The sequence below is a fragment of the Aethina tumida genome, chromosome 1, assembly GCF_024364675.1.
Source record: "Aethina tumida isolate Nest 87 chromosome 1, icAetTumi1.1, whole genome shotgun sequence".
Classification (NCBI taxonomy): Eukaryota; Metazoa; Arthropoda; class Insecta; order Coleoptera; family Nitidulidae; genus Aethina; species Aethina tumida.
The window spans coordinates 64,664,994-64,677,015 of NC_065435.1; the positions used below are offsets into that span (position 1 = coordinate 64,664,994).

At 32.1% G+C, this 12,022-nt stretch overlaps 2 protein-coding genes across 4 annotated transcripts; one reads left to right on the top strand and one right to left on the bottom strand.

Annotated features, from left to right (window-relative positions):
- The first annotated feature begins 2,333 nt into the window (after positions 1-2,333).
- LOC109609220 (BTB/POZ domain-containing protein KCTD3) lies at positions 2,334-8,853 on the top strand. 3 transcript variants are annotated; one of them, XM_049970893.1, is made up of 11 exons: positions 2,334-2,537; positions 2,594-2,907; positions 3,520-3,960; positions 4,022-4,115; positions 4,170-4,351; positions 4,408-4,611; positions 4,668-4,784; positions 6,797-6,936; positions 6,998-7,281; positions 7,355-7,536; positions 7,592-7,789. In XM_049970893.1, exons 1-11 carry the CDS (start codon positions 2,482-2,484, stop codon positions 7,612-7,614), a joined length of 2,037 nt encoding a protein of 678 aa, XP_049826850.1. In that variant the 5' UTR covers positions 2,334-2,481; the 3' UTR covers positions 7,615-7,789. The 3 variants fall into 3 exon arrangements, with proteins under 3 accessions (XP_049826850.1, XP_019881413.1, XP_049826851.1); XM_020025854.2 differs by lacking the exon at positions 7,592-7,789 and adding an exon at positions 7,862-8,853 and having other exon boundaries at positions 2,335-2,537; XM_049970894.1 differs by lacking the exon at positions 7,592-7,789 and adding an exon at positions 7,865-8,853 and having other exon boundaries at positions 2,336-2,537.
- Positions 8,854-8,929: 76 nt separating this feature from the next.
- Positions 8,930-12,018, bottom strand: LOC109609221 (CAAX prenyl protease 2). Its single transcript, XM_020025855.2, has 7 exons — positions 11,770-12,018; positions 11,236-11,341; positions 11,038-11,176; positions 10,814-10,981; positions 10,661-10,729; positions 10,324-10,609; positions 8,930-10,271 (listed from the first exon to the last, which is right to left on the bottom strand). Exons 1-7 carry the CDS (start codon positions 11,943-11,945, stop codon positions 10,244-10,246), a joined length of 972 nt encoding a protein of 323 aa, XP_019881414.2. The 5' UTR covers positions 11,946-12,018; the 3' UTR covers positions 8,930-10,243.
- Positions 12,019-12,022: the final 4 nt, after the last annotated feature.

Genomic DNA, 12,022 nt, shown 5'->3' on the forward strand with positions numbered 1-12,022 from the left:
CAAACTTGAAGTTAAATTTCTTCACTTCACATTTTTGTTTGATAATACGTCTTCGAAATTCTAATCCCAAACTGATAAACTTTGCAGCTAACTTATGTATGAGAATTGTCGACATGAAACAATACTGTAACATTTCAGTGTGAAATAGAAACTATAGACCAGTTAAAAAATAAAATTAAAAACAAGTTATATTAACTTGAGTAATTCTATTAATATTTTAATATTTGCATAATGCGTTCGTTTTGTTCTATTAGTAATTGCTAATTTATATTTAGCAAAAAACTGCATTATTATATATCTATTATTTTAATGCATCATCAGTGTAGAACACGTGTTGTGTTGTACTCGAAGTACAGAGGTCACAAAGATATGTAAAATTAAATGTTATTTTATGTTGAAAATTTTTTTTTTAAACGTATAAAAAATCACTGGAAAAGAAATTAATAATATAAAATAAGCAGAAAACTTTTAATAAGCATGGGTCCGCAAATAAACAGTTTTAGAAGTATGAAAAATTATTATTTTATGTAACATTTATTTGTAAATGCTTATTAACACACTATAAGCGGGTCGGGTAAAAATACCCGTCTCGAGAACTGTTGATTATTAGTGAGCCGGGTAATTTTTACCTTTTTGAATGTACTTACTTTAAAAGCGGGGTGAGATAATTTTACTCTGTTGGTTTACATACGGAACTGCAAGAATTATCTCTTAATTTTTGTTATAATTCAACAACTTAGTTTGGACTATTTTGCTGCCCGCCTATAGTGAGTTAATGTACAAACAAAAACAGTTTATAACAAAAACTAAGCTACAAAAGGAATTCTTGTCTTTTTTCTGTAGATTCGTATCTTCAGTATCTCGAGGCTATCTACAAATATACCATAGACGAATGTTTTTAAAAATCATCAAAAGTAGAAATTTAAAGGGTTTAAATCAGAGGATCTTGGGTCCATAATACAGATTCGTCCATTCTTCCCCATCTGCATGTAACTGTTTCGTCTAAGCGCTCTCTTAGAGCAGTGGAGAAGTTATCTGGAGAACGAAATCTGTTGCTTTTTGTTTAAAAGAATATCAAAAGATCAGCCATTCGTTTCTAGAGGTTAGCACCACCTATTAACGACAACAGAAACAATAAAAATACAAATCAAATTGTTTAATAAAAAACTGTTAAATGTCCAGATTCCATTACAGCATGATAATTTTCGTCTGTCTAAACATGCGTTAGTGAATATTAGAAACATCACAGCAGGAGCAAAAAAAATATCGTATTTGATGTACGAATAAATTTAAGGTCTGCAGTCGGTGTCAACATAACAGAGAAAGCAGCTACTGGTGAAGGGCCTCGACTGTAATGGTCCACACACTGGTCTCCAGATTGTGATCCAACTACCTGTACCAAAATTTGTTCTTCTACTCTAGGTGTAGATACAGACAGATGTGAAGAAAGCTGGAGATATGGATAAACTTCATCGAAAAACATTAGATGTTGGTGGTAATCCCATTAGTACGACCATACAAAAATGCATATCGGTTAATTCTGCGTTACAATAACAGTCATAGATTTATTACGTTTTTTACTCCATGAAACATCATCTATGTTAACAATGATAAAAAATTTGAAATTAAAAATCTGCTATAACGCGAAATAATTTACCATATCACCAAACTATTCATTTGCGGACCCAGTTTAATAAGATTTTTATTTAAATGTCTATTCATGTTTCATAAATTGCGAAAAATAATTATTAAAGTAATATTTTGGACGATGTTAAATAAAGTAATTTATTACAATTATTAAAATCAGATTCATTTATAGAATAGTATTTTAATTATTAGTCTCATCTTAGAACTATTTATTTTTAACTTAAGAAATAACTTTATAAAATGGACAAAAGTAACAAATTAATTACAGTTGCGTCGACTAAGAGCATATGAACAAAATAATTTTTTGACGTTAATAAAAAGTAATTAGCGAAAAATAAAAAAATGTAAACAATAATTTTCAAAATAATTAAAGTTTAAACTGAGTAAATGAATAGAACATTTGAAAAAACTAAAATATTAAAAGTTGGAATAGGTTGAAACTCATAAGTGTGGAGAAATTATTTTTTTATTATTGGGACATTTCTGTTATGACGAATTATTAATTTGTTCGTGGTAACCGATGTATATTTATTTATCAATAATTATGGAGATAGCCGATGCGCACGCCACCGCATATTGAATGTGAACAGATGAATTTTGACCTACTCATGTTTCTGGTAGTTATATTCCGTCTTTGGTCTATTGATCGTAGTACCAATTGAACAAACTAAAAATACCTACAATTTCCAAGGAAAAAGCTCAGCTTTATTATGACAGCAAATGTCAAATATTTGTTGACGAAAGATATTTACGTGCCGTATTTCTTCACATAAGCAAAGGTGTTTAAATTAGAAAAAATACGAAATGTTAGTCTGCTATCTCTAGCCTTTAAGGATGTCCCATCAACAAATAGTCGGCGACATTCTACATTTGAATGTTGGAGGAAAAAGGTACATATTTCAAGATAAACAGTTTACATCAGTCCTTTTATTTTTACATGTTTTAGGTTTAGTACGTCTCGTCAAACTTTAACCCTCATTCCGGATACATTTTTTACTGCCCTTCTAAATGGTCGAATATCCAGTTTACGGGATGAAAAAGGTGCAATATTCATTGATAGAGACCCCAAAATATTTTCCATAATCCTCAACTATCTGAGGACTAGGGATATTGAACTGAATGGGATAGATTTAAGAATACTTAGACATGAAGCAGAATATTATAATATTGCTCCACTTGTTAAACGACTGATGCTATGTGAAGAATTGACTGAATCTATTTGTGGAGATGTTTTATTCTATGGCTCTCTACCACCACCAAGTAAGTTAATTTGATTCATTTATAAATTAGTGTACTTACCCACAGTGATGTAGAATTATAATGAAATATTGCATTTATTTACCAATGGGGTATCATTTATATGTTTTGAGATTTGACATTGATTGATTAACGAGATATAATTTTATACTATATTATTACTAGACAATTGTACTTATTATAAAATGATGCACATGCATTTTACTATTTATTCATTATATGAAAATATTAAAATAGTATTCAATTTATTTAATTGATACTGGAATAAATAAATACACACTATATGTATTATAAGTTTTAGTTTATTAACGAATTACAATTAAATTGCACTATTTTATAAAAGGCACACATTTATTATATTTGTTTCAATTTGAAATTAAAATAGTTTATGAAGTTAAAAATTCTATAAAAAATTCTGTGACCAACAATTAAAATTACTTAATAATAATTTTCTTGATTGTTATTTTCAAATATTTTATTGTAATAAATAAAGGAATCTGACTTCTAGTTGTTCATATTTCAAATTTAAACAGGGCATATGAATACTCGTACAATAGTCGAAAAATATAATAATTTATAGTGGACAGAAACTGTCATGTTTTCTTCACAATTCAGATATACCGATGCACGTGCCTTGTAACACACCGTACGTGGAAACCACTGCGGTACATCAGTCTGGGGGCTCAACAAGCCGTCCCGCTGATTCTTCTGTGACTACGACGGATTCTAGCAAACCTTCTACGTCCAGAGTGGTTTCTAATTCTGGCGAAGGTATCAATACTGACAATCATCATCCAAAAGGACAACTCGTGCAACAGCATGTCGTAGCCAATAATGGATACATCCAAAATCGACAAGGTCATTCGAGGAACTCGTCTTTGGAACTGCGTATGGGCATATCAACGAATTATAGTCGTAGCTCCCAAGACTTACGGGGCATTTCAAGTCGTGGACATTCCAGGGCCGCGTCCCTGGATCTGAGACATGCCAGGAATTCGTCGGCTGATCTCAATAAACTCGTTAGGAATGATGTGGGTCTTGTCTTTGGTACTGCGAGTACGTTGTTTTTATCACACTATGAATATATCTGATGTAATTGATGTTGATATTTTTTCAGGTTCAAGTTGGGCAGATCCGCTTAGAGTACAGATCATCAAAGCTCATCATAATTGGATTGTTGCTGGGTACGCCCACTTTGTGGTCTGTTACAGGTACTTATTTGATAAGGTGTCTGCTTTCTTTTTTATTCAAATTTTTTCGTATAGGTTAAAGGATTCAAGCGGCTGGCAACAAGTTTTTACCAGTCCTTACATTGATAGCTGTATTGAAAGAATTGCAATTAATGCAAAAATGGGTTCCTCTGAGACTTCCAAAATGGTAGCTATTTCTTATAGCAGTCAAGTTAGATTGTGGGGTATTTCCGATGGAGGGGCAAGAACTGATATAGGTGGGTGCCAATTACCAGTTCACTTTCGTATTAATTCATTAAATTGTTTGATATAGGCACGTTCAATTTACATGTGAGGGTGGAGTACCTATTTTTTATTGGTAGTCAACTAGTAGCTCTGTCTCCGTCTGGAAAATTAGGAGTTTGGCATGCCATGACACAACATTGGCAGACACAGGATGTGATGCCAATAGCTTCTTTTGACACAGCAGGTTCTATACTTTTGTTAGGTTGCAACAATGGATGCATTTATTACATAGGTAAACTTGAATTACATATTGTAAATTTTTACAACATCTATGTTATTTATTGTCAGATATGCAAAAGTTTCCACTACGAATGAAGGATAATGATCTATTAGTAACTGAGCTCTACAGGGATCCGAATAACGATACAGTAACAGCAATTTCGGTTTACCTGACACCAAAAACCAGTAAGTAGTTTTTCTTTGATATGAACGTCATTCCTCTCATAATGCACATAATTACAAATCACTCATATAAATATGGCTTCATCTTGGTTAATTTGAATAACACACCAAACAACTTATCATCTCTTCATATCAAAATGTTCTTGATAAAATTTTTACATTTGTGTTTAGTGAAATGAAAAGAAAAAAATATAAATGTTCAACTTGGCCAAAATGTAATTAACATTGAATAATTTTTCTGAATTTGTTTGAACTTTTAAATTTTAGAAATATTAGCTGCAGCAGTAAATATTATTAATTGATATATAATAATGTGTAATATATCCCCAGAGGCTTTAATTATATACATACTGAATATTATTTTCTACTCTATCAATTCATTTACATAAGAAACTAAATTTTTATTGTTAGTAATTTATTTTATTTATTTATTATTTACAACAACATTGATTTAAGAATTAACAATTATAGCCAATAGAGTCAAAAATTATTTTTATTAAATATGGTAAGAATATCATTCATGATATTCTTAGGAATATAGACAAGACGTAAATGAGAATGATTTTAGAACGTGTCTTTTTCTTTGGTTCCGTTATTGTGATACTGATTTTGAAATAAATATTTCCACATTGTACATTTTAAGACTGTATATACTGTGATCTTAATTAGGAGAACAGTCTTTATGAAAGTAGAGGAGAGAAAATACCATCAAGTTGTTTGTTGTGTTACAAATTGATTTATTTTAATTTCCCTGTAACTAAGCCTTGTGTTTCATGCCAGCTTCAGAGAGAGGGCGGGAAGGTATGGCAGAATTTAACAAACATTTTGAAAGCTTACACGTTGTTTTTTGACTCGTAACTGTAGTTTATATTTTTCTATACACTGTGGCCAGAGAAAATACATCTAATTTTAAAATCCAATCTATTTGTCCTTAACATTGTTTATCATGGAATTGGATTTTATTATGAATGTCTTTTCTACCAACATGTTCCAAAAAAAGAGAATTTTTGAAGCTTTACATTTTGCCACGACCACGTTTATTTTTCTTAAACTCACTTTACTACAATAAAGTACACTTAATTAATTGTTAAAATCTTTTTGTAAGTGTTATTAACTGTCGGAGTACTGATTCAAATCCATCACCAAGTCGTCAGCTTAATTTTTTGATATGCGATGTGGAATTGTTGTGTTTTATTTGTTGTATATCTTGATTTGAAAATGGCAAAGAGATTGTCAAACTTGGTTTAATAACAAATTAACATTGTTTTATTAGTCTATGGTTTCATGAGTATTGTTTTTAATAGGTTGTAAACACATCAATACATTGTTATCTTATTAAAAATACAAATATACAATTTAATATATGATTTCTTAAGTGTATACTTAAGTAATAAAAGGGGAAATTCCTCTAAGACTCATGCCATATAAATAAAATAATGAATGCCGAATCCGGTTAATTGAAAAATGTCTATATCTGTTTTGTCTGTAAATTAAATTTGACTTTCTTTGCCGTTAAGAGTTCGTTTATGCCAAAAATCTCAGAGTTATTGTTATATGTTTAATGTGTAGTTAGAGAGTGCAAAATCTAAAGCTTACAGATGAGTCTCTTGTTAACTGTGGAGTTTGTATGCGTTTTGCACACCATTCACTTTGGTTGGCTGGTATGTCAACACAAGGACATGAAAGCTGCCAGTCTCTCCAGACTACTTACACAGAATTGAATCAATTACGTGCATGGGCAATAATTAGACTGATTGATTTGAGAATTGTACATAATGCATTAAGCCACCTTAGCCAGTTGTGTAGTTTGAAAATTAGCGCATGAGACTCGATGCGGAGTCCCTAGACAATTCTGTGTAAATATCTGTCATTAGGCGCCTTTATTTTTATTTTCGCATCCATATAAATGTCGTTTGTATCGGTGTTGTGGGCGTGTTCGAAATACATATTTACAATCGACAGGCATTTCGAACATGTCGATTTAGGTTTTATTTGTTCTAATGAATTCTGTTTAGATTTATGCGGGAACTGGATTGAAATTGCATACGGCACGACCTCAGGCGCCGTGCGTGTTATCGTACAGCATCCAGAGACCGTCGGACATGGACCACAACTATTTCAGACCTTTACTGTACACCAGAGTAAAGTTATAAAGGTACGTTATAAGATACGAGGCTATGAAAAAACAGTGAATGGTATTTCTTATTTTTACACAGGTAACTTTGTCCGAGAAATACCTAGTGTCGGTTTGTTCCGAATACAATCACGTGAGAAGCTGGCGCGTCACCAGATTCAGAGGAATGCTCTCCACTCAACCGGGATCTACTCCGGAAGCTTCGTTTAAGATCGTGGCTTTAGAAGCAGTGGAACCTACCATCAGTCATTCGGTCGCAAACGATTGTGGTCCGTTCGGAGAACAGGACGATGAGCAGGTTTTCGTCCAGAAAGTGGTACCAGATGCCGACCAGCTTTTCGTCAGACTGGCAAGCAATGGGAAAAGGTAACGTATTAGATCTTTATGTATTGTGTGTATTGTCGCTAATTTTTATTGGAATACTTCAAACGATTTTTAGGGTGTGTGTCATAAAAGCCGTGGATGGCAGCACAGTCAGCTCTTTCTGTGTTCACGAATGCGAGGGTTCAAGTAGGATGGGCTCCAGGCCAAGGAGGTTCATCTTCACTGGTCACTCTAACGGATCTATACAGATGTGGGACCTAACCACGGCCCTTGATCTCACCTATAAGACTGAATTAGGTAGAACCAAGCCCATGCATGTTTTAAAAAGATTGTCTAAAAATAAACTTTGTAGATGTCTTTGATTTTATTACATAGTACGTAATTAATAATGATTAAAATTACAGTGTGATCTATTCAAGATGGAAAATCTCCTGAAATTTTTTTACATACTGAAAATAGACCTTCACATGCCATAAAAATTGTTTATATATCATCTGACCAAGGTTAAATATTGTATATAGACATAGAATAAAGTGTAAAAATAGACGAATATCAAAGTGCAATTTTTATTATAAATAACACTTTACTTTCAAGTGCGAATTTAAATTTATACTGGTTTCAGCAGAAAAGACTAATGGCGGTCCATCGACTGAGGAATTGTTAAGAATGTTGGACACCTGCGACATCAGCAATAGCCTGTGTTCTACCCCGTGTATGTCTCCGTCACCATCATTAGCCGCTGCAGCGAGACTCAAAACCAGTAATATTGCTTTCCTCAATCAGAACTGTGGCGACTGCTTAAATTCTACCTAAAACAACTTTGGGCGCTGCTCCAGGATGAATTAGTTAACATTACTGCAGATTAAGCTGTTCTGTACTGTTATCGAGATGTACTGAATCCGAAATTATTAATTCGCCGTTAAACAGGGTGTTTCACAACTTATGCAGCACTCTGTTTAATGTGACAATTTGATTTGAATTTCATAAATCGATTAATAGAAATATCATATTTCGAAATCGTTTTCGGCATTTTTTAAAATGTAAAAAAGCGGAATGTTTGTTGCAAAACAGTGTTACAACAAATGATTGTTTATATTGTTAATTGTTTTTTACTATTGATTTAGTAATTTATTTGGCTGAATAACTAAGAGTTTGAAACCCATTATTGAGAGGTACTTCAAGCGCAAGAAAATGTTTTATTACTGAGGTTTGAATTTCTTTGAAAATTGTCAACTAAGACGTTTTCTAAGGTAATTTTATCGAGCTCATATTTATTTAGACTTATTTAGTTTTTAGACTAGCATCAAGATTGTTTACTTTTAGGGAGTAGTACAAGAGGTTAGTTAAAATTTCGATCTACTGAAAGACTAATTTATGGTACAAACAAGTATTTATTTTAGTGGGTTTTTCCTCTTATTCAGTCAACCTATAGTGTCAATAGATGTAAAACTTGATCCTTGTAGATTGTTAAATATTGCCAACACTTATACCTTTATGAAATATAAATATTTTAATGAGATTTATATATACATTGTATTCAATTGTGATATACTACTATTTATAATCTTAGATCATTGCTGTATTTGGTTAATAAAAATACGTTTTACACTCCAATGGGTTTAAAATTCCTGTTTTATTTACGTTATTTTGTCTTTGCTGAAAATCTTGGAAACAATAATTACACTTTTTAATATTTAACAGTTTATTGAAATCTAAGATATACAAAAACTATTAATTGACTTTATGTTATTGTATTTGCGACATTACTTATCTTTAATTACACTAAACAATGTTTTCATAAATTAATTATATACTTCAATCTCATCAACAATTCATTTAAAAATACGTTGGTTGTAAAATTAACATATTAAAAGGACCTTCCACACGGACATATAATGTATCTTTACAGTAACTATTACTTAAATTATAATTAATATGATTAACAAAAATTTTTGTATAACAAAAGTGATTTTCGTGGTTCTAATAAGCACAAGCACTTTTACTACATATAGAAAAAGTCTCTTCTCGTCGATTGAAATAAAAAGAACACTTAAAAATAAAGTTTATTTCTATTTAGATATTAACAACATTCAAGGGTTTAAAATATCCAGTGTTAAAGTGTCTCAAACTTTAAGAGGACGTAATATGTAATTTACTTTGTTAAAACAGTGGATATCTTTTGTTTTTATTGACAAAGATTTAAAAAAATCTTAGTGAATGAAAACAAAAAAAAATACACCAATGATTCAGAAAAAAATAATGCACGACATATTCGCAACCATTAATTTGCGGAATCACGTTCATTAAGAATTTTCAACACATTCTAAAGACGTAATTTAAGGCATTTTATTTTATGTCCTGGATTAGTTTCAGTTTTTGACCTCATATTTTTAATATTAGAACATAAAATGGCAGATAGAAGCTTTAAATAAACTCTTATAGCAACACCGTAATCATTTATTGAATAAATATGTTAATTATAGTTATTCCGTGGACGATTGTCATGTGGTCTACTTGCCAGTCATTGAAGCTCAACATACAAGAGGCTGTGAGGGGTGGAACTGTGCAAATTAAAAATAATTATGATACGAAATTATTTTCATATAAATCTCAGTCTTAAATATATATTTAGAATAAAATAAATTGAATATTTGGAGCTATTTTGCTATATACATTTAAACAATATCTATATGTATATTTGGCATTATCTTTCTTCAATAGCTGTATAATCAGTATTCATGAATTAATAACAGAGCCAAACACTCGTCATCAATTTGTTTGGCCTCTATCCTTCAAGAGAAAAGAATATTTTATTTTTGGTTGCATCAACAAAAAATTTGCATGTGAATTTTAAATGATCAATTGATTTGCTACGTATTTTAAAAACTTGTGTTAGTGTGATTATTGGTCTACTGTAAAGATACATTTTCAATTTGTGACGTGAAAAACTTATTATTTAAATATTACTATTATTAGACAATAATTGTTGCGGCTTATGGACGAATCATCTTCGAATGGAAGGAACCTTAAAACTGCAATAACGGCAGTGTAACGGTTTTAAGATCTAAACTAAAACACTGTTACCTGTGTGTATGACTCTCTGTTAAAATATACCACGGATTGTCATTAAAATACCACTTTGGCTCAGTCAGAGGCTTAAGCAAGAAGACCCAAAGTGTAACACCAAGGATATATACTGCTATAATAATAATTCTTTTCTTCATCTTATACGTCATAACTTCCGTCACGTCCGGGAAGCCCATATGATTGCAAAACGCATGAACGATAAACACGGATGCGAAATGGCCGGTTCGCAATAGGAGATAGGCCGAGTATATACCAAAAAGTGTTGTATACACAAATTGGAAACCTGAAAAAAATTCACATCATAACTGTAAAATTTTGAATGTTATATACCTACAAGATATCATTAGAGCCGTCTTCAAATCCAGTCCATATTTCACTCTTTCATGAAGGTGATGAAAGTGTGCTTGTTGATCAAAAGAAAAAATATTAGACATGTAAAATTAAAGTATCATTGCAACAAACTATTCTACAACTGCTACTGTCCTACCTACTCCAAATAACAAGGGACTGAGTATGACTGATGTTGTGGGTGAAAAACTCTGTAACAACAGTGGCAGCATGCAACTCCTGTATGTGAATTCCTCAGAGAGTGGTGCCACAATATGATTCCGTAACCATATTAGGTTTGTAAGATTGGATATCCAATAAGACTGCTCTGAAAATGTGTCAGTTTAAAGTTGTTTAAAACAGGATTGAATGAAATATGGATACCTGTGTATAATTTGGAAAGTCCACTATGTAACTCCACCACTATAGGACCCAGGAAGAATATCATGGTCAAAAATAGAGGCATCACTGTTGCTTGACATAGTCCTTTAGTTTTAAGTCCTAAAATTTCATACAAAGAATGCTGCAAGGATAAACAAAACTGTTAAATTCTACAAATGCATGGAGTGTAGTTTATGATACCTTTTCAAGATATTCCTTATGAAGACCCAAATAAGCTATATAAGGGCCTATAAATAACATAAAAAATACGCTGATGAATCGTTTCTTGATTGTGGATGGATGGTCCCTGAAACATGAATGAGTAATACCACATATTTTTACCCTTCTAACTGACATGAAGAGGTGAGAAACAAATATTATAATCGTTTGTTTTAAAAATCATTTTCTAAATTTTAATTAATTCACGTTATTTACTCATCACATATTATACGGGGTGAATATTTATAAACTGTATCCGGTCCTAAGACATTGATTCCCACGATCTTACAATTAGACAAAGCGCCGCGTAAAATAGCAACTTCCACAGAGTAAACTGTCGCTGACGTGAAGAGTTGCACGGATATTAATTGATGAATTTTATGTGCGTGTGTGTCGTTATTGGAGCAACTGGCCATAATCGGTTAGTTAATAAGCGAATGACGGCCTGCGAGAATGGAACGCATGTGTATGTGTGTGCAGACAAATTGAAATTTTTTTGACACAAACAACTCTTACCTATGAAATTGACTGTTCCATATGTGAAGACTTCCTATGTACAATAGCGATAGAAAAAAACACAATCCAAAAGAAACAAAACAATTAAATATTACATTGAAATGTTGCTCCATTCTGACATTTTTGGGGTCACGTGGAATCGACCAGGCGCACCCATTGGCCTCACAGTTTGACATCGCGCAAGCGCAACGGACCTCACAGAACTGTACCGTCGAAAAAATGGCCGCCTGTGCAAGTGCCTGTTTCTCCTTTG